Source organism: Parasteatoda tepidariorum, chromosome 3, assembly GCF_043381705.1.
Source record: "Parasteatoda tepidariorum isolate YZ-2023 chromosome 3, CAS_Ptep_4.0, whole genome shotgun sequence".
NCBI classification, from domain to species: Eukaryota; Metazoa; Arthropoda; class Arachnida; order Araneae; family Theridiidae; genus Parasteatoda; species Parasteatoda tepidariorum.
In genome coordinates, this window is record NC_092206.1 from 90,514,406 (window position 1) to 90,536,517 (window position 22,112).

General features: G+C 33.2%; 1 protein-coding gene across 2 annotated transcripts in view; it reads left to right on the forward strand.

The window, feature by feature from the left end:
- Positions 1 to 22,112, forward strand: part of LOC107452714 (uncharacterized) — a 63,453-nt gene that overhangs the window by 26,426 nt on the left and 14,915 nt on the right. The window contains exons 1-2 of one of the 2 annotated variants that reach the window (XR_011636461.1): positions 9,755 to 10,900; positions 15,995 to 16,056. Coding sequence is in view for 1 of the 2 variants with exons in the window: in XM_043049188.2 (XP_042905122.1) it covers positions 15,995 to 16,056 (62 nt within the window). In the remaining variant the exon portion in view is untranslated. Of the gene's footprint in view, positions 1 to 9,754; positions 10,901 to 15,994; positions 16,057 to 22,112 lie in introns of those variants that run through there. The other variant, XM_043049188.2, reaches the window with a different exon arrangement.

Here is a 22,112-nt window from a genome sequence, read left to right on the forward strand (position 1 = left end):
TCTTTAAGATAGATTGAAAGATATCGTTTTCCTACAACGATAAAAGAGTTAATTTATTGCAAGATTATTTTAATTTATTGCATATTACAATTAATATGTATGCAAGATAGATTACAGTCTGTCTATGGAAATAACTCCCCTCTCTATTTATCTAGCACAGTGGCTGTGACTATGGTTACAAAGTTTAACAATTTTAAGTAGGTGTGTTAGGTCAATATTTAAGACAGGTTTTGGCTCGAGTCCGAGGGAGAAAGAAAATCGGAGGAAAGAGAAGCTCCCCTCTTTGAAATGTGCTGTTTCTTGTTTCCATAACAACAGACGACTTCAGACTTTGTGTCAAAGGGAGTTTTTTCTATAGACAAACTATTGTTAACTGATTATATTTTAGAGTATTGATAAAAGAGTTCATTTTGTTATGGAGTTCTTAGCATTTTAAGTAACTACGCTTCCGTGAGCATTATTCCATCACTTTCCAAAATATTTTTCAACAATTTGACAGCTAGGTTATACTGAATGATACGAGAAGTATCTTACCAATGAATTAAAAAATATTCTTTCCAATGAATTTGAGAAATATCGTCTTTGAAAATTATTTTACCAAATGTTACCAATACAAAAGTGCAAATGTTGCGAATATTTATGCAAAATGTTATCAATGAATACGAAAAATTAAAACCAATAAATATGAGAAATATTTTCCTAAGGGAATTTTATAAAATGGTATTATTAAATGTTTGAAATATTGACAAACTGTAACTAATGACTATCATAATCTTATCCTAAGGAAAACCAGGTATAGCGGGTAATAGTTACAAATGAATATGAGAAATTTCTAAAAATGAATTTAAAAAATAGTCAAAAACATTTACCAAAGATAGTAGAAATTATAAGAAATTCTTACCGTTTAATATGAAAACTGGAAACAATAAAATAAAATTAACGTGAAATATTTGGAAAAAAATATTTTTACTGATAAATGTAATTATACTGTATTTATGCAGCATGAGTTTATTTATTTATAACTGTAAAATTAAGTCAGTGTAAATTAATTAACTCATGAACATTTTAGCTAAAAACTTCTATCACTGATAAAATTCGTTATGTTAAACAAATTTTCTTATTTGTAACACTATATTTTTAGAGTAATCCAGGGAATGTTTTCACTGATAAAAGGGGAAACTTTCTGCATATTCATCGTCAGCTTCTAATATTTTTTTCCTTTTTTTCGGAGGTCCAACTACAGTTTCCTTGCAGTCCTCTATTTCCTTCGCTAAATCCGGTCTTTTCTCGCAGAAAACGCGATAGCTTTTAGATGCAACCACCTTCTTATAGTTTTCTATCGCAAACTGAATTGCAAAGTTTTTCAAATCGGTGTCACAGTTCATGTCCGCCATAACGATGACATTGCATGCCATTTTAGAAGTCATCCGCTGTTTTAGAATATTTCCGCATTTTTGCTTGAAATCTGGCATCAGAACATAATCAGCGAATTCGTACAGATTGCAAACTTCTTCGTAGTTCAAATCTTGCCTGCTTGGATCCGTACCACTCATCATGCATCGTACCAGAACATCGAAGGATCGACATTCATCTTCATCGAACAATGAGATCTTCGACACGCCATCTTTAATTAACAATTTATTGAAAAATGGTGATCTTTCACTTATAAAGTTCCACACGGGGTGGGCTGTTTGTATAATCATCGAAGTGTGGCACCCTTCTTCACTTACTGTATCCTCTAGGATGAAGGGTGGCAAGTCAACTTCTTCTAGAACATTTTCAAGCGTATAGCACTGAATGTCACACTGCACAAACAGTTTTTCTGAGCAGAAAATGTCTGATGACAGCAATGTCTCTCTCTTCATGTATCTGCTCAGACCGAACCTCAAGATGGGCATCGTTTCATTGACCGGTATGAGTCTCTCTTTGTGATCCAGTGTAAAAGATTGCGGAAACCTCCTGTTTTGACCAGCGTCCACTAAAGCGAAAGTAACATTCAAAGTATCCAGCTCCTCAAACATTTCGTCAGGATTTTCCTCAAATATTAAGGACACAAATCCTTCGTTTTCTTTGCAATCGCCGTTTGGGTAGCATTTTAAGTAAAAGTAACGCACGAATTCGTCATAATCTTCCTTCTCCTCTGTCACGTCTAGTTGAACTCCTACACTACAATTCGTTTGTTTTAAGAATATTGACTTAGGGATATTGTAGATTATTTGTAACTCTGTTAGATATTTATTGTATGGAAAGGATTCCTCAACATCTGAGACAAACTGTTCCGAATCTTTGAATGAACTGCATTGGCTAAATGCATCCATTTCAAACAGGTTAAAAGAGTAAATCTCATCAAATAAGAAACAAAAATTGAAATTATCTCCTGTATAAGCTCATGTCATCTTGTTTTTGTTGTTACTGAAAAGTGAAACGTTTATTAAAGGGTAAAGCATAGCACCAAATTCGTAGATAGCATAAGGACTTTAGTCTTGATCACTCTTGAAACCATTAAGTGATAAGAATTGATAAGATTTTATTATCCTATTGTTGAAAATGACGCTTTAAAGTTTTCTTCTTTAAAATTCATGCAAAGAAAGAGGTAGCTAAAATATGATTAAGAATAAGAAACTAATAATGCAGATTTTATATTCTCTCAGCAAAATACCTGAACACTTTCATAATCGGTGCAACACAACTTAAATTGATCCCCTAAATTACCTTTCTAATTTGAAGTAATTTCCTTTTTTCTCGAATTTAGCAACGCTACTTTCCTTATTATAACTTTCATTGTAGTTTTTATTTTTTTAATGTAAAGCCAAGATAGCCTGGTTGATATGGCGTTGGGCCCAAGTCCAAGAGGTAGTGAGTTCGTACAAAGCTTGCCTAAGACTCCCCATGTAGTAAATGGTGACTAATGCAGGTTAAATATGCCGAATCACAAAGTCCTTCTTGTTCCAATAACAAATCAATACCTCTGGGAGAACCGTGATGGCTCAGGTGATAGAGCGTTCGCCTTCCAATGAGGTGAACCGGGTTCGAATCCCAACGATGACTGGTCGATATGAATTCCGCATCCGGCTTGCACCAACCACAGTGCTGACGTAAAATATCATCAGCGGTTGACGGACCGTGGATTAGAGTGCCCTTGCCGTCAGGCTAACAGTTGGAGGTTTTCGTTTCCATGTAACGCAAATGCGGGTTATTTCCTTCAAAAAGTTCTCCACGAAGACAAATTTCGCCCAATACTTGATTCAAGAGTTCCCTTGTCTTCTGGATTGTGTTCAAACTTACAAGGTTACTGAGTTGAACATTAGTAGTCGTAAACACAAAAAATTGGGTCGGCTGTTCCACGATGGTTATAAAATAAAATATCTCTGGGGGTGCTGAATTGGAGACTGATCGTTCTCTGGTTCATGTCAAAATTACGAGCTATGGATGTATGAATGGGTCTCCCTATAAACGGGCTGTGACGTGTGTGTGAGTGCAGTCCTATTCTTGGTCATAGATGGCGTCACTGAAAAACAAACAACAATTTTTGACAGATGTGTGTGATGTAAAAAAAATTAACAAGACAAATTTCAAAACATTTGAGGTGATCTCACTGGACACATATTAAACTAACAAATAAAATAAAAATATTTTGCAAACTTTATCTATGCTTGAAATATCAAAATACCAAAAGTGAATTCATAAAAATAATTCAATTTATAATCCTCAAAAAATCCGCATGAAGTTATAATTTTTGATTTTGCCTCTGACATGGTGTAGTCTCTGCAACTTAAAGGTTGGTTAGTAACTGCAAAAGATTAATATTTTTCAGTATTTATTTCACTACTCTGTCATTTATTAATTTTTTAAAGAAATATAAAAACTTTAAAAATGAATTTATTTGTTTACAAAAGAGAAAAGAGTGAAATTGAAAAAAAAAAAAGGTCATCTTGAGCGGGCTAAACCATAATATCGTTCAGCAATTTTAAATAAAGCGAAGTGGAAGCAAATTAACACACACCTTATACTTGTATGCACAATAGTATGGTTAAACTTGAACAGAAGTATGGTTCATTTGATTTCTTTATTAAGGTTGCAGCAAATGTTTATCATAAGACAGTTGAAGTTTCCGATATTATGGTTCAACGTTGAATTTATTTTTCTGAGAGTGTACAGTTTAAAGATTGGTTCTGTATAATTAGTTACTAAGGTATAATAAGCTTATTATTGGTTACAATTGATAATTATAAATGGTTATTAAGGTATAATAAGGTTATTATTGGTTGCAGGTACAATTAGTTATTAAGGTTTGTTAATTTCACTCTAAATTCTTTCCACGAAGATGAGTTTGTTTCTTGTCAATAAACGTCTTCTGTAAGTTGAATTCAAAGTTATAAATAATAAAGAGGCGAACGTTAATGAGACAGTGGTAATAGTAGATGAACTATATAAAACGAAACAAATTCTGAATTTCAATAAAATTTTTAATTCATAACGAACAGAAATGATTGCAAAGCAATTATAAAAATTTGATATCGAAATTCTGTAAAATGCATATTTATGAATAAAATGAAAAAGTTATTATTAATTTAATTAACAAAATAACTCCCGTGTTAACTTATGATGAATTATGAAATTCATATAATTCTTTGTAGCTTAACATGGAAAAGTAAAATAGAAAGCATGACTTTCAGAAAAATTAATTTTTTAAGAAATATTTTCTTGCCTAAATTATCTATCAGGTAATGATTTTTTTCGGTTAACAACAACAAACATCAAGGCGTCCTTATATGCTAAGGCCCCGTAAGTTCTATTTTTTCTTTAAACAAATCAAGTACTAATGGTACCTTAATGACTGTCCTCGATATATATTTTTAGAATGCTTATTAAAAATTACACACTATCACAAATTTTTATTGAAGCGAGGAAATGGAAAAATGTTATCGAAATAACTGCTGAGAGATATGGGTGTGAAAATACCAAAACACGTTTGGTGACTGGATGAAACAGAGATTAGATGAAAGGTGATCATTAGAAACACTTTTACGGCAAATAAACTGGTTTTGATGTCTTTCGTGTCCTCTTTCTCGTTAATAATCTTAAATGACGACCTTTAATATGTGTAGATTTTTTTTATCTCGCTTATGACAAGGAGTTCAAAAATAAAAGTTAGAATGATAATTTTGGAATGCCTCGCATAAACGAAAAAAAAAAATTTTTTTAAACATATTTATTATACAAGCAATTATCTGAAAATTGTTTCAATTATACACATTAGTAAAAAAAAACTTTATTCTATACTTACAGTAGACTCTAAAATGTTCTTAAATCTAGAAATCTTAAAAAATTTCTGTTAAGATGTTGTTTCCGTAAATCACTTAAGTTGCACGATATTCTTTCACGGAAAAATTGAACTAATTATTTACACGCGTGAAAAATAATTCATCACTGATAGTACTGAAATTGTTCAACATATTCCGTTTCAGTCTCTAACACTTTTTTCCTTCTCTTTATTTGAGGTTCATTTTCAGCTAATCTGCACTCCTTCACTTCCTTCGCCAGATCCGGCCTTTCTTTGTTCAAAATATCCCAACTTTTTGATGCAGTTACTTTACGCCAATGCTCCATCGCGTACTGAATCGCGAACTTTTTCAAATCAGCATCGCCATGCATATCCGCCATGGCGATCACATTGCACGCGATTTTAGCTGTCATCCTTTCCTTGATGATGTCTCTGCTCATCTCTTTGAATTCCGCCAATAGAACATAATCAGAATACTCGTAGAGATTGAATACTTTCTGCATACTCAGACCGTGCATGCTGGGATCTGTGCCGCTGACTATACACTTCACGATGACGTCGAAAGCTTTGTATTCCATTTCGTCAAACATAGATATAACTGTATTGCGGTCTCTAACTACTATTTTGTGAAAGTACGGCGACTTTTCGCTAAGAATCGTCCACAGAAGATGGCCGGCATTCACAACAATTGAAATATGATGAACTGACTTTTCATCGTACGAGTCTTCCCGAACAAATGGGGGTTCCACTTCTTGCAGAACATTGTCAATCATGTGGAACTGCACCTCACATTGTACGAGTAATTTTTCAGCACAAAAAGCGTCGGAAGACAACAATGCGTCTCTTCTCATATACCTACTGAGGCCAATTGTCAAGTTGTCTGGATTGAGATACAGTATATCGTTGTGGTCCATTGTCAAAGATTGCGGGAATCTGTGATTTTTATCCACATCTAGCAGGGCGAACGTGATGCTCAATTTGCTTAGTTGAACGAACATTTTGCTTGTGTTTTCTTCAAATAACAGTGAGATGTAACCTTCATTTTCTTTGCAATCACCATTCGGGTAACATTTTAAGGTGAAATAGCGCGTGAAAAATTCAGCCTCCTCTCCCGTTTGAAACTCTTCGTCTAGTTGAATCATCACCCCTTCGTCATTTGTTTCATCTAGTAATAGTGATTTAGGAATCACGTAGATCAATCGAAAATCGGCTACATCTCTGAAATATGGAAATGTATCCCCAATTCCTGGTATGTACGTTTGATACTCTTCGTGGTTAAACGGAAGAGGCTTTGGATCAAACACTAGTGGCTCTTCGGAGGTAGTTGGAATCGGATCACCTGATGAAATCCCTTGGGACTCTTTAAACGATCTCAAAAGTGGTTCACTGTCACCCCTTTTCATTTTTTTCTGATTTTCAGAGGAGCTCGGGATTGATTTACCGCCATCCAGTACAATTTTCTGATTTTCTGGTACAATATCACACGTACTAGAAAGTGGTTTGTCAGGCATTTCCATATCAAACTCCAAAATCATCAAAATTTTAAAAAAGGTATATCGTAATTAAGTAAAAGGTATACGGTGTTATCATCTTAAACTGGTTGCATCGTATACGATTTCTAATATCGTAAATGGTTTTGTAATGTTGTTTGTGTGACTATCTGTAAGCGCCTATTGCAGAATGTAATTCGCCTCCGTTGTGATAACGAATTACTAAGGAGATGTGATCAAAATCCAGAGGTTCATAAGATAAGGATAAATGATAACACTTACGCTCTTTTTTCATTTAGTTATGAAGTTTTTTAATATCAGATAGCTTATGATTGTCTAGAAGAAAAAAAATCTTTATGTACACTGATAAAGTTCAAAGATATAGATGCTTATTTATTTTCTTTAGCATTTGCTATTAATGCTGTCTTTATGTTTGTACACTTTTAAGGCAAATTGCGATCATTTAATCAGGTAATAAGTAAGCACTGTTAGTTTAAATTTTTTTTCAAACTCTTACGTGATAAGACTATGAAATGAAAAGTTTTAGATAGATATTTTGACGCAAGTCTTTTAGATTTTTTTAAAAATTACTTTGTGACATTTTTATTTAAAACAATTTGCTACTACTTCTCTTATATGCGTTTACATTCATAATGAAAATTGTGTTCATTTAATCAGAAATTTTGTGTGCTCTGCATTTTTAAAATTTCTTTTTTAAAACGATATAATTATGTAATGTAACAATTTTGTTTGATAAATAATTTAACTTAAGATTTCTTGGGTGAGGTACTTCCTATAAATACAGGGTGGCGACACCCTGGAAGAAAATAAAAAGTGGTACCTTAAATGAGGGCAGCATGACTAAATTGACAGATTAAGTTTTGCTTCACTTTAATTATATCACGTCGAATTAAATTCAAATTATAGCTATATAATTTTTATTTTGAATTAATTTGTGGTGAATGAAATAAAATAAACTATTATTATCCCACTCAAAAATAAATTGCTGAAGAACTAGTTTGGAAGAACCAGTTTTATCTTTTTACTCTGAAAAAAATGAATTTTTAAAGCGAGTATGGGATGATTTATAATTATTTTATTGGGAAAGGATTTATTGTTTAGGAAACTGAAACGAAACTTTGGAGGGGTCAAACATTTTAAAATCGCGGCACTTTGTTTTATACTGAAGACGTAGCTATTCACTTTTCTTGATTGTGTGCGAAGATTTCGTGTCTAAATATAGAGGGGTAGCGAAATTCATTCCGAATTAAATACTTTTTATTATTCTAGCTAAATAATTTGAACTCTCTTAAAAAAAACTACCGTTAACTGTTGATCCATTATAGATTTAAACATCAAGTAAAGAGAACCTAGCCCGCAAAGTTATCTGCTATTTTATAGAAATTGAATTGGACAATGACGGTACCTATACTTATATGAACTCGTTATCTGAGTAGCAGCCAATCGAATGGCTTTAACTCATTCGTCTGAGTGAAGAATACAGTGAAAATTGCGAATAACGCATCAATGAAAAAATTGGGTGGGGGGGGTTAGCCCTAGGTCCTGGAGACCTGCTTCCCCCTTGGCTTTTCTCAGCTTTCACAGGTTGCTCCCCAGGAACACTCTTGAATAAAATACGATACGATAATAAAAAATATTAAATAGGATAAAAAACGAATAAAAAACTATTTACAGGGAACAATGACTTGACTTGATCTGGACTTCTTCATCTGTATTAGGCTGAATGGCAACTGAGACTTTTGGCATATAGTGAACAATGACGGTAGTTGACCAAAGCTCCCATGATTTTTTTTTTTCAATTTTTTTTTTAAAACTGGTAACTTAACAATTTCATTCTTGGGATTTATCACGAAGAAACAAGATATTCGGGTTCACCAAATATGTGTAAAAAATTTATTGAATTGCTCAAATCGAGACATCTTATTGATGTCAGAATAAAATACTACGAAAAATAACACTAAGATGGTTTATCCGAAATAAGAACATACATCGTGATCTTAACATTGATTTTTTTCAGACCATCCTATTTCGAAGCTTAGTTGAAATTTTTTCGAAAAAAAACATGAGTTGTGGTACCTCTGGATTCAAAGGAATGTTTATTTTTAAAATACCTGAAAAAAAAAGACAATGAACCTTAGACCGATGGTTACTTATTTTTGCATCTTTATCTCGAAAATTTTTTTTCATTTTCTTTTCACTTAAATTTGCATTCCAGTCAACAGAAAATACTATCCTTAAGTTAAAACTTCAAGATGGGTGGATAAATGTCCTCTGGTGCCTTAATAAATTTTGATGAGAATGAGAAATTTTATTATTAATTGAGTGAGAGAAAGAAATTGGTGGAGAGAGAGAAATTTTTAAGTTGAAAATGTAAAGAAAATTGATGTTCTTTTAGAAATTTTGCTACCAGTTATTTTAGTTTTTTAACACTAGAAAGACGGAAAATTAGTATATACCTATATTGCCCAAAAGCAGTCAAAATGACTGGATTGTGAATGCGTAAATAAATTAGCTTAAAATTAATTTTAACATTTTTTATATTATTTACAGTTATATAACAAGTTATTAGTAAATATTAACTATAAAAAAATTATATGTTGTACAAAAAGTCACAAAATTCTAAGAAATTTTGTCATTTTATACATCATTGTTTTTCTAATTGAAATTAAAAGCAGTCAAAATGACTTCCTTAGGCAATCTAGTGTTAAAGACGCTTTTCACCTTACATTATCCTATTTACTTCTATGAAAGTAATGTATTTTCACCTTGATAACTGATAAGTAACTAGAAATCTAACAAGATAAATATTTTAAGCCATTTTTTTATTGTGATAATGACACTGGTCTTATCAAAATAGAGATACATGTGGTTTCAATTTTAGGTGGTGGGTGACAGAGCTATTGTTTTTAAGCATTCTCATGACGTATCAAGAGCTGCAACGATATCAGGGATTGAGATAGCGATACTTCTTTTTGTTCCAGTGTTTCTATCGTTCCTGGCCATTGCCTCTATCATTTATAATTAAGATGAATCGTAAAGCAGGCCACAGTCCTTTATTTTTTCCACGCTGTCGAGATGCGACAACGTTCTCGTGTTTCTACTCATTTCATGAGTCGATATTCAAGGAAGAGATACTTTGTGGTGTGAATTTCATGGGCACAAAAAACAGTTCTGGTAAAATGAATTCTATGATTTTCAATATGTACTTTAAGTTGTCGTGTTACCCCAACGGCTACTGTAAAGAAAATGAAGGATACATTTCTTGGATGTTCGAAGAAATTGACAATCTTCACGCAAGTCAGAACTTCACTTTGAACTTTACGTTGTGTGTACTAGACGCTGAAGGGAATCGGAGATTTCCCCAATCATTTCCTATTGACTATGCGGATGACTTCCCGTTTCGAAAACCAGGAGGTGGATTTAGAAAGTTTCGCTTCGATAGATGCATGAAAAAAAGCTTTTTATTAACTTCGGATGTTATATGCAATGGAAGATTACTTGTGGTGTGTGACATTTACTTTTATCCACACAAAAGTAGTTACGTGTGGGAGGAACTTTTACGCGAGACGGGCTACACCGATTTAACTATGCTTCTTAACGATAAAAATCATCCCTTTCGAGCGATTCTTAGCGAAAAGTCAGAGTACTTTAAAAGAATACTGACAAAAGAAAATGCCCCAGCTTTTTTATTCGATAAGGATGAAAATGAGGCTTTTTCGATAATGTTACGCACTATCTTGAAAGATACGGAGCTGAACTTCGAGGAAATTGAAGATGCCTACAAGTTCTACAAATTTGCCGATAAGTTTATGTTGCCAGAATTTAAACAAAAATGCAAGGACTATTTAAAGTCACAAATATGTCCGGCCTATACTTTAGAATTGATTGTTGTCGCAGATATGTGTTTCGACGAAGAGTTGAAAAAGTTTGCTATCAGGTACGCTCTGGATTACTGGAAAGAAGTGACATCGAGAGAAGATTGGAATTATTTGCTAAAAGAGTGGCCTGATCTAGTGAGGGAAATTAATGAGTATAGAGAAACTAGAATATTACCACCGATAACAGTTACTACTCCAGAACCTGTCCGACAGTTTGACTTTTACCAGTAAAGAGAGTCATCTCTTCCTAGACATTATTATTTCTTATTGACTTTAACCAGTGATTGAGTAATCTCATACTAGTTATAATTTATTATTAACTTCACCTGTAATGGAGTAATCATTTACCTTACATTATTATTTCTTATTGACTTCTATCAATGATTGAGTAATCTCTTACTATACTTTAGTAGACGTTATTATTTCTTATTGACTTTTGCCAGTAACGGAATAATTTTTTAGTTGACATTATCACTTCTTATTGACTTTTACCAGTAATGGAGTAATTATTTACCTCACATTATTATTTCTTATTGACTTCTATCAGTGATTGAGTAATCTCTTACTATACTTTAGTAGATATTATTATTTCTTATTGACCAGTGATAGTGTAATTTTTTAGTAGACCATTATTATTTTCTTTTGACTTTTACAAGTTATGAAGTAATCTCTTACTAAACCTTATTATTTGTAATTTTTATCAAAACGAAAATTAAAACGTTGAGGAGAAAAACGTAGTGGTTAAAACATTTCATTTCTGCAGGTTTTTTTTAGGGAGCTGTAAAATATTCGTGACTACCTAGACTTATGAACAGTTCTCGCGTATATTTGTAAGAGAAATCTCTTACAGTTGCGTTTATTTTCTGAAAGTAAATTGAAAGCAAATATTAGAAACCTTTTACTACTCATAATTGTAATGCATTTTTTTACCTGATTTTTCAAATGGGCACCTGGGCCGCTTTAAACCTTATTGCAGTGCCTCTAGTAGTCTCCAAAGTTGTTATAGTGGTAGTTAACTTTTCATCAAAGCAGTCGAATTTCTCCTGGCTAGGACTGACAATTTGCTGTACGAAACTTAGGGGTAGCTAAGTTTATGTTCTGATATATGATTCTTTGTTTTGTAAATTTGATTTAAAGTTATTTCCCACACTGCTACATGTGAATGATAGAAAAAGTTCATACGAAACGGTGCTTTGTTCTAGCTCTCTTATTCCGAAAGCTTTAGCTTCCGCTGTATGCAGTTTTGCACAAAGCGTAGCAGTTGGCAGTTCTGAACTTGCTTCAACTACCACTTAAATGCTATAAATTTTCCCACCATTTATGACATAAAACTCTTAATATGCGCTTGCGTTATAGAATTATTGTGGTGATCAGGAATGTTTTATGTTAACTTTGTAAAAACATGAAATACATATTATAAGAATAACTGTGAGGAACCGCAGAACCTCCTGCTATTGCCATTCATTGTGGATTTTGCAACGGAGTACATTCCTATTTAAATTATAGATCTTAGTATCAGCCCTGCTAGGAGCTCTAATTAATTCATCTGAATGAAGATGTAACTGAGTGGATCAGTAACTTTTACTGAAGTACATAAATATAAAGCAAGATGAAGATAGTAAAAGAGATAAGCGTAAGCGCGATCTAGGGACATCAAAATTAGTCTATCTTCAGTAGCTGAACTGTGTTAAGCTGTATCTCTAAGGAGAATCAATGTTTCCTATCAGCTATAGTATAATCTTTTGTTACATTTAATATGTGTATTTCTTATGACTGTTATATGTGCTCTATTTTATGTGTGCTAAATGAATTCTTTAAGAGTTAGTCGGAATCATCAATTATAGTACTACTAACAGTTACATGTTTCAACTATTCATTTGTTACGGAGATAAAACCTTTTCTTTTTGTTTTGTTAAACTTTGAGCATTAAAACTTTACATTCTAACACAAATATTGCTTCCAGTAAGAAACATTATTTTATCAACGACGGTATACGTTGGCTGTAAGTAAGACAGGAATTATGAAAAACTGGCAGTAAAACCATTACATTTATAGCTTGCTTTCGCAAGGAGTAAAATTAGTTTTTACCATTTTAAATTATAAAATATTTATGACTATCGATTTTTTTGGGTAATAAGCAATAATACTTTCATGGTATAACTTTTAAAAATTTTGAGTAGTCATGGATATTTTAATCTTCTCAAAAACAAGCTGCAATGAAATGAATTTTATGTTGGTTTCTTTCTTTTCCCATTAATCCTGAAATTAGACAAAGAAACATACATGACAAAAATAAAGTTTGGGGAGCAAAATGGAGTTTGAGATAATTGCTATAAAATTGCATTTCATCTGATACTTTGAATTTTTGATAAGCAATGGTGAAAAAATGTATTAAAATTGAAAATACTGAATTAAAAAATAACTTAAATTTCGTTACCACAAGAAAATATTTTTTAATAAAGCGGAGCAAGTTGACATCTCTGCTCTCTCGCAGTTACCTCATATCCTTTCCACCCTTTAAAATTATTATATCAGATGAAGAAATAGATAACGTCCATAGTTAGGGACTCTTATCTCATTGTTATTAACAGCCAGTGTTGACATTTAGAAAAAGTGGGAGTAATTACCCTTATTCTACAAGTTTTGCTATTTAATTCACAGCCAATTTAATAAAATTTTAGCAGAAAGCGGAGCAGTTGACCCTCCCCCCCCCTGNCCCCCCCCCCCTGTATATATATACAGGGTGTCCCGTAAATGTAGCTACTAACTTCTAGGAGAAGTAGAGCACATTATAAGTATTGGGAGTTTCCTAGGAAACCATGACCGAAAATGTCATCTTACGCTTCTAGGAGCGATTGCCATTATGGACATGTCATAAATATGCCTTTGAAATTGCACTTTTATTTTTCTAAAATATTTTATTTTCAAGTTACTATTGTTTTATAACCGTCGTTGAACAGCCGATCCAGAGTTTGGGTTTACGACTACTAATGTACAACTAAGTAGCCTTGTAAATTTGAACCCCATCCAGAAGACAAGGGAACTCCTGGATCAAGTATTTGGAGAAATTTTATTGCTGGAGGACAATTTTGATGGATCTAACCCGCATTTGCATAACAGGGAAAGGAAAACCACCCACGATTAGCCTAACGGCAAGGGGACTCTAACCCATGATACCACTGAGGACTACTCTTCAAAAATATTACTATATTAGTTTTTGTCGAGAGTTCCATTAAAATAGGCACAGAAATGCTGCTATATCGTCATTTAATAATAAGTGAGCTTGTCCAGTGAGTCGCCAAATCATTCAATGACGATAAAACAGCTAATACTCTACCTATTTGAAAGCAGTTTCTGACAGTAATTAATATAAAACAAAAAATTAAGATAATTTATATAAATAAATATACCTGATGCTCTAAGGTCCACGATGTAGCAGTTCATAATATTTAAGAGCCCTTAGCGGCATACGATAACATTTCCGGTCATGGTTTCCTTGGTAATTCTTAATCCTTATGATTTAATCCTTAATCCTTGGTATTCTTAATCTACTTCCCCTAGAAGTTTGTCTCAACATTTACGGGATAGCCACGATGGCTCAGGGGATAGAGCGTTCGCCTTCCAATGAGGCGAACCGGGTTCGAATCCCAGTCGATACGAATTGTACCGACCCATCCGGTTTGTACCGACCACAGTGCTGACGTGAAATATCCTCAGTGGTAGACGGATCNTTTTACAAAGAGAAAGATACAAAGTTATCATATCTTTGCTTGCGATCTCTGAGATCTGTGGACACAGTGACGTCATGAGAAGGGAAATCGTAGTTTCAGCTGTAAGAGCGGAGTGAACTAGCCCTTCTATTCTCTTTAGCCCTGGTTACCACGAGATAATTGTTACAAAATTGCATTTCATCTGATACTTTGAATTTTTGATAAGCAGTGGTGGAAAAATTCATTAAAACTAAAAATACTAAATTAAAAAATTAACTTAAATTTCGTTACCACAAAAAAATATTTTTTAATCATGTGGAGCAAGTTGACATCTCTGCTCTCTCGCAGTTATCTCATATCCTTTGCACCCTTTAAAATGATTATATCAGATGAAGAAGTAGATAACGTCCATAGTTAGGGACTCTTATCTCATTGTTATTATGAGCTAGTTATCTTGTGTTGACATTTAGAAAAAGTGGGCGTAATTATCCTTATTCTACAAGTTTTGCTATTTAATTCATTACTAATTTATTAAAATTGTTGAACCCCCCTGGATATATACAGGGTGTCCCGTAAATGTAGCGACAAACTTCTAGGAGAAGTAGGGCACATTATAAGGATTGGGAGTTTCCTAGGAAACCATGACCGAAAATGTCATCTTACGCTGCTAGGGGCGCTTGCCATCATGGACATGTCATAAATGTACCTTTGAAATTTCACTTTTATTTTTCTAAAATATTTCATTTTCATGTTAATTTTATGTGACTATTATTTTATAACCGGCGTTGAACAGCCGATCCAGTGTTTAGGTTTACGACTACTAATGTACAACTTCTTAGCCTTGTAAATTTAAACCCTATCCAGAAGACAAGGGAACTCCTGGATCAAGTATTGGGAGAAATTTTGTTGGTGGAAGACAATTTTGATGGAGCTAACCCACATTTGCCTAACATGGAGAGGAAAACCACGCAGAGGATAGAGCGTTCGCTTTCCAATGAGGCGAACCGGGTTCGAATCCCAGTCGATACGAATTCCGCATCCGGCTTCCACCGACCACAGTGTTGACGTGAAATATCCTCAGTGGTAGACGGATCAGGGGTGAGAGTCCCCTTGTCGTCAGGCTAACCGTGGAAGGTTCTCGTGGCCTTCCTTTCCATGTAACGCAAATGCGGGTTGGCTCCATCACAAAGTTCTCCACGAAAGCAAATTTCTCCCAATACTCGATCCAGGAGTTCCCTTGTCTTCTTGATTGGATAATTACAAGGCTTCTTGATAATTACAAGGCTAAAAAGTTGAACATTAGTAGTCGTAAATCCATAAAATTGGGTCGGCTGTTCAACGATGGCTATAAAAAAACATTTACAGGACAACCTGTATAACATTTCTGTCCTGGTTACACAGGTAAAAAAACATACTTGTCAATTTCTTCATAAAAGTTTCTTTCTGATGGTAATGAATTGTGAGTTAAAGTCACATTATAAGCACACATTCATTTTACATTTATTCAACTCTTACAACGCAATAACTTATCAACCGAAAGAGTTGGTGAAAATATAATAATGGTAAACAAACGACCTGATAATAATAGATTTTTCTCTTTTCATTTTGCAGCCACTGATGAACGACATCGACAAGATAGTTTATCCTGTGTCAGTTCACACATGGGAAAGGAGGTGAGAATTAATTTTTACTATCAGGTTGGCAACAACCTATAAAAATTGCACACTGATGGAACAAATTGTTTTAACACATTACCTATGAACTAAATACGCTTGAAAATACAGATGGGGGGCAAAATAATAGTACTTCTTTACTAACTCCATGTAAACAATCTTTCTTTTTAGCAGCAAATGTTTTGGAAAAGGGCAAAACTAATAGCACAATTTTAAAGTTTATGCTTTTAGAAAGGTGCCAGTGTTACCCATTCAAAATTCGAAACGAGGCGACAAAAACAATTACTCCATTCCAGCTTTACTACCAGCAATTATAAAATTATTTTATAGAATTGGAATAGTTATATAAGAATTAGGGTGATATAAAAACGGCTTATCTTTTGCATAATTTAATTTCAACGTCCCACCTGGTTGGTAGAGTGTTGGACTCATGTTCGTGAGAGTGGGAGTTAGAATCCAGCCGACCGAAGAATCCTCGTGTATTAAATGGTGACAGGTGCACGTTTAATCTGTCGGGGTCACAAAGTCCTCCAAGTTCCCATAACAAATTAATATCTCGGATACTGAATTGGAAATGCATCGTTCTCTGGTCCAGGTCAAAATTCTGTGGAAGTATAATTGAGTTCTCCCTGTAAAACGGGTCGTGACGTGTCCGAAGTCATATTCTTGGACTTCGAGTGTACCACTAATAAACAAGAAATGCAACACCTCCCATAAAAATTCGCTTGATTTCATGCTGATATTGGAAAGTGGAAATAGTAACAACATTTTCAACATTAAAAACATATTAATTGTTTCATTATCTTGAGCAAGAAATTAAATAAATTCTGTTTTCTTATTATTGTTTAAAAGCGTGACTTTTAACTGTAAGCAAATTTTTTAAATTTTTTTATTCAAACATGATCTAGTTAAGGATAATAATGTAGTCCTGCAGCATTATCAGAAGAATTTTAAGGACGTGTTTCATTTTTCAAACTGGTCACCAAATGTTTAAGAACATTAACCTTTTTTTTGTAGTAAATATTTTTTTATATTCGCTACCAAGGTTGTAGTTCAGCAAAAGATAATAACCCTAAGATGTAATTTGCAAAGAATCAAAAAATTGATCTGATTTGAATAGAATTATGAAATTATTTTTTTAAAAATGTTTATTTGTAAAATGACGAATTTAATTTGATTTGTTAAACTGGAATTATAAATTATCTTATTTCTTAAATTATTTTCGACCTTTTCGGTTAATTGTGTTGTTTTTAAATAAAAAAAAATTCGAAACTTAAAAAGAGAGTAAAAGCATTTTAAAATCTGAAAAAAAAAAAATATTCTTTGAAATAAAATTTCACTCCTCTTGATATTGAACTCTTTTAAGACTGATCTTCAATGAATTATGAAATTGAATTAATCGATTGAACTAAGATCATGGTTTTTAAATTGATAAATCCTGATATGATCATCTCAATATATCCTATTGAATTAATAAAAAAAACATTAATTATTGTTTATTTGGCCAATTTTGTTTAAATTGAGTATTGACGATCTTTTTAACATATTTGAAAATTAGTTTAAATTTAAAATATTCTTAAATTTTAAAAGTAAAAGTGTGCAGAAATATTAATATCAATTTTATTAAAAAATTCCATCACGATTTTTGATTGGTGAAAATTTAACTCTGGAATTTTTTTCCCCGCATCAATCGAGTCGCACATAGCTCAAAACTCTCACACATTTCATGAAGGATTTGCTGTTGTGGTAGCAAAACTTTATGATGAAAAATTTTAATTTTGGATTTTAAAAAATTGATTTAATATTATTTTCAATACCAAGAAACATAAATAATTAAAAGAACTTTGAAATAAAATTTCTGCTGGTTTCGTCAATCTGCGCAAACACTCTTTAACGTGGAGGTAGCTGGGGGCGAATCCCGCTATAATTCTTTATGCATGTTTGTGATGACTTTTTCCAATTAGTATTGTCTGCTGTTCAACTTGACAAGAGCTTATAAGACATATTTATAATGATCACAGAAGCCTGCATTTGTGAATAAATAACTAAAAAAAACTCTCTGGCCGAGCGGTCTCGCCGATCCATCGAACGTTTTGCAGCATTGAGGTAGCAGGTTCGAGTCCGGTCATAACCCTGGATATTTGAGATCTCCGTTTTTTCTGATTTGTGCTTCCCATAGTGAGAGGACACAGTTCCCAGCAGACTACCGAAATCAAGCATCACTGGCTGCGGTCAGTGTGCGGGTGGGTGATCACTTGCATTAGTCTGCGTAGGAACCGAGGGTGCGTGGTATTGATTTTTGTAAAACTGTTCTACCGTAAAGTTCGCGACTTCGCGTGCGTGCAGGTCGTAGGGCTACTGAAGTGGGGGTACCATCCCCTCTGCAGAGGATCAAAATTGTGATGGCATGTCTTCGGATCATCCTCAGGGATGTTTTCCAGATCATCACCAATAGCCCATTGTGCAGCTCTAGTGTGACCTAAATGAACTACAACAACAATAACAACTAATTTGTGCTATCAGCCGTTCAATTTGTTAATTTTTCAATTATAAGCCGTCTTTGCAGGTATGGGTAATAGTGAATCTTGCTATACATACAAATCTAACGATGGTGTCGCAGGTTTCCATTGTTATCGATACATTTTTATTGGCTGAAAAATCACATGGTAGGATCCAGTTTTCCCACATTAATTTTCATATTGGTTTGGTTGTCATCAGCATTAAATTGATATAAGTCATAAAAATATTGTTTTCCTATAAATATCTTTGTAAATTAAGTCTTACCTATTGAAACGCAGAGCTATAAGCGCTAAGCAGAGAGCTCGCCGCCCTTTACTATACTCAATATCTTTGTTTCCCTAATTTAAATGTTGAAATTACTGTACTGTTATTATTACGTTTTTGATTTTGTTTATTTTCTAAGTTAAGAGTTTAGGAGGATTGTTTTTTTTAAATTTTTATTATTAGAATAATGTAATTCTGCTTTACATTTTATGATAAATTTATTTAAATCGGTGCCTGATATAATGAAACGTTATTAAAATTATTATTTTTTGGTGCAAATTACATTGACATACTGTTATGAATTACGGTTAAAGGAGATTCGTTAAATGATTTAGAACTTAACTTTCAGCTTCATGCACAAAGTGATGAATACAAAAAGTAGATTTAAATTCCATCCGTTCGTTTGGTGAGCAAAAATATTAAATTACAGTTGTCAACTCTCCAAATTTGTTATAAAAATATACTTTTAATTTTAATTGTTATTTCAAAAAGTGATTACTTAGAAAAATAATTTATGTTCAATAATAGATCTTAGTAGTATCATAAGGGAAATATTTGAACTTGGGAAGTGGCGGCACAAGTGTTCTTTTTAGTACATATATTTTTAGTCGAATAATTTCAATTCTTTTATGACAAGAAACAGCAATCACCGGGGTTGGTGAGCTTCAGCGAACAGAGGAATTAGCCCCCTACTAAATAAATAAAAAGCTTTGAAGTTGTTACACGTTTTCTAGGTAAAAAAATAGAGTCAATTACTTAAATGCATTTTCACTGCCACAGTGACAAAACCTAGTTAAAAGTATGAAGGTTAGCAGATATACATGCATTATACCACAAATGAAAATCAAATAGTAATTTCTATTTTAATAAACCCAAAGGGCTCATTATATAAATAATAAAATGAAGCGAGTAGCTATTTTGAAACAACAATTGCGTGCGCTAAGTAATTAAGGCACAGTTACGGAATCAAATCTCTCAATAAGCCACTCATAATTGTCGTCATGGATTTCAATGTCAATGGAATTAATCTATCCCCCCTTTATGATCGTTTTATGGTTGGCGTGTGACAGCAGTGTCTCCCAAGAGACAAGGTCGCAGGAGACGACCTAGGCCTGATTATAAGAGTCAAGGGCTCAAGATGCTTTTTCTTGAAAATAAATTGAACTGGTTGAGAAACACTTTGAAATTAATAGGTTTTTTTTCGGAGTTATGAAATTCTCGTAGGCTTTGTGATGTACACGGGTTTCGACTGTTAATTAAAGAATGTTTATTCCGTTATATAGTTTAATTTGTTAATTGTTGCGATATTTACATTGAAAAAAAATTTTTTTTTTTTTTTTACCGTATTTGTCAATCATAAACCTTGAGCTTTAACTAAGGTAGACAAGTAGAACGATAATTTTAAGTAGCATGTTTAAAAATTTCAGTAGTTTTTAAAAAATTTAGTTTTTCTTTTCTTTAAATTTCTATTTTTATTTGTTTGATTAGTTATACTTTTAAAATGAAATTAGATAATTATCTTGGGAATTTTAAAAATAGGACTGGGGTAAATAACTAGTCCTCCACCAGGGGAGTGAGCGACGCCTTCATTGACTGTGCCACAAAGTCAGAGAAATTGTTGGAACTGGTCCTGACGATCGTTTCAAAAATTTATGCCTTGTTAAATTAAAAAATTATCGTTAAAAAAATTATAATTAAAAAATTATCGTTTCAAAATTTTACTGTTTATCGAAGTCCCAGCCTTACGACTGGCTTTAATATATATATTATAAATTAAGGGATATATATATATCCCTTAATTTCTGTAATTTGTTTCTGTAATTACATTTGAGTGCATCCTAGAAGAATGTGGATATGCTCGTTAATACTGTCAACTTGTCTTCAGTCTTTTGTTTAAAAATCTGGGGATCCAATGATCCTCCTCAGGAATTTATTTTGTGCTATCTCAAGGTGTTTTCTCTGCGTTTTAGTTGTACTCCATGCTGGAGCAGCATAGGTTGGTATTTTATTTACGTCGCACTAGAGCTGCACAATGGGCTATTGGCGACGGTCTGGGAAACATCTCTGAGGATGATTTGAAGACATGTCATCGCAATTTTGATTCTTTGCAAAGGGGATGACTCCCCTGCTTTGGTAGACCGACGACCTGCGCGCCAAGTCGAGCATTTTACGGTAGAACAGTTTAACGAGAACCGATACCCGGCACCCTTGGCCCCTACGCAGACTGATCCAAGTGGTCACCCACCCGCGCTTACTGACCGCAGTCAATGATGCTTGACTTCGGTGTTTCACTGGAAACCGTGTCTTTACGATCAGTCCACTGCGGGACGGAGCAGCATAGCTTATAATGGAGCGTATACAATGCAAGTTTTCGCTTTTCAACTTAAAGCAATTCTAATAGGGTAAATACACCGAAGATTTATTACTATTATTAGTGAATATATCCTTTTCTCTCGTTTTCTTGATGGCACAGGAAAACTACTCAATAATTACCAAGGGGTAAGTAACAAAAATATATTTAAATCATTAACATGATAAATACGGTACAATGGTAGACGTTACTACTCCTACATTACAATGAAGATGTTCTTTCTTTTTACAAAATCTTAGTTTGCAGTTACGGTTACAATCTAATGATAAACTCCGCCATCTATCGGTGGTTCAATAACATGTATTTCTACACAAGTAAAACGTTCCTTTTGTCTGTAGGGTAAATTTTGTGTTATGGTTAAGAATGGGTTTGAGTGCTGGCTAAGCTCCGTTTGTTTTGTTGAGAATATTAGAAGAAATGTGAGCTTTCAAGTTTAATGTGTTTGTGTAGGTGATGCCAAGATATTGAGTTCTGTTAACTGTGGATACAGTATCATTAAATACCGTTTCAAAAACGTAACATTTTGTAGAGATGTAAAAGGAACCTTTAGGAAAATAGTAATGATAAATTGATGCTTAAATCAATTTAACATTTTCTAGAGTCAGCCTGGGGCGTATTACCCATTAGGCCAGACTAGGTCATGGCCTAGGGCCCCCAATGATTAGGGGCCCCCTTAAAAAAATTTTGAAAATAAATTTTAGAAAACTAAGAAAAACAATGATTTTTTGAAAAAACAATCAATTTCAAATATATATTAATAAAATACGATAATTTTAGTTCTAATTTAATAAAAAAAAGTAAAATTTAATTTATTATTATTTATTTTTATTTTAAATATGCTTTCTTAAATGAAAAGATATATAAATACTTTTATATTTGAATAAATAAAAAACATACGAGA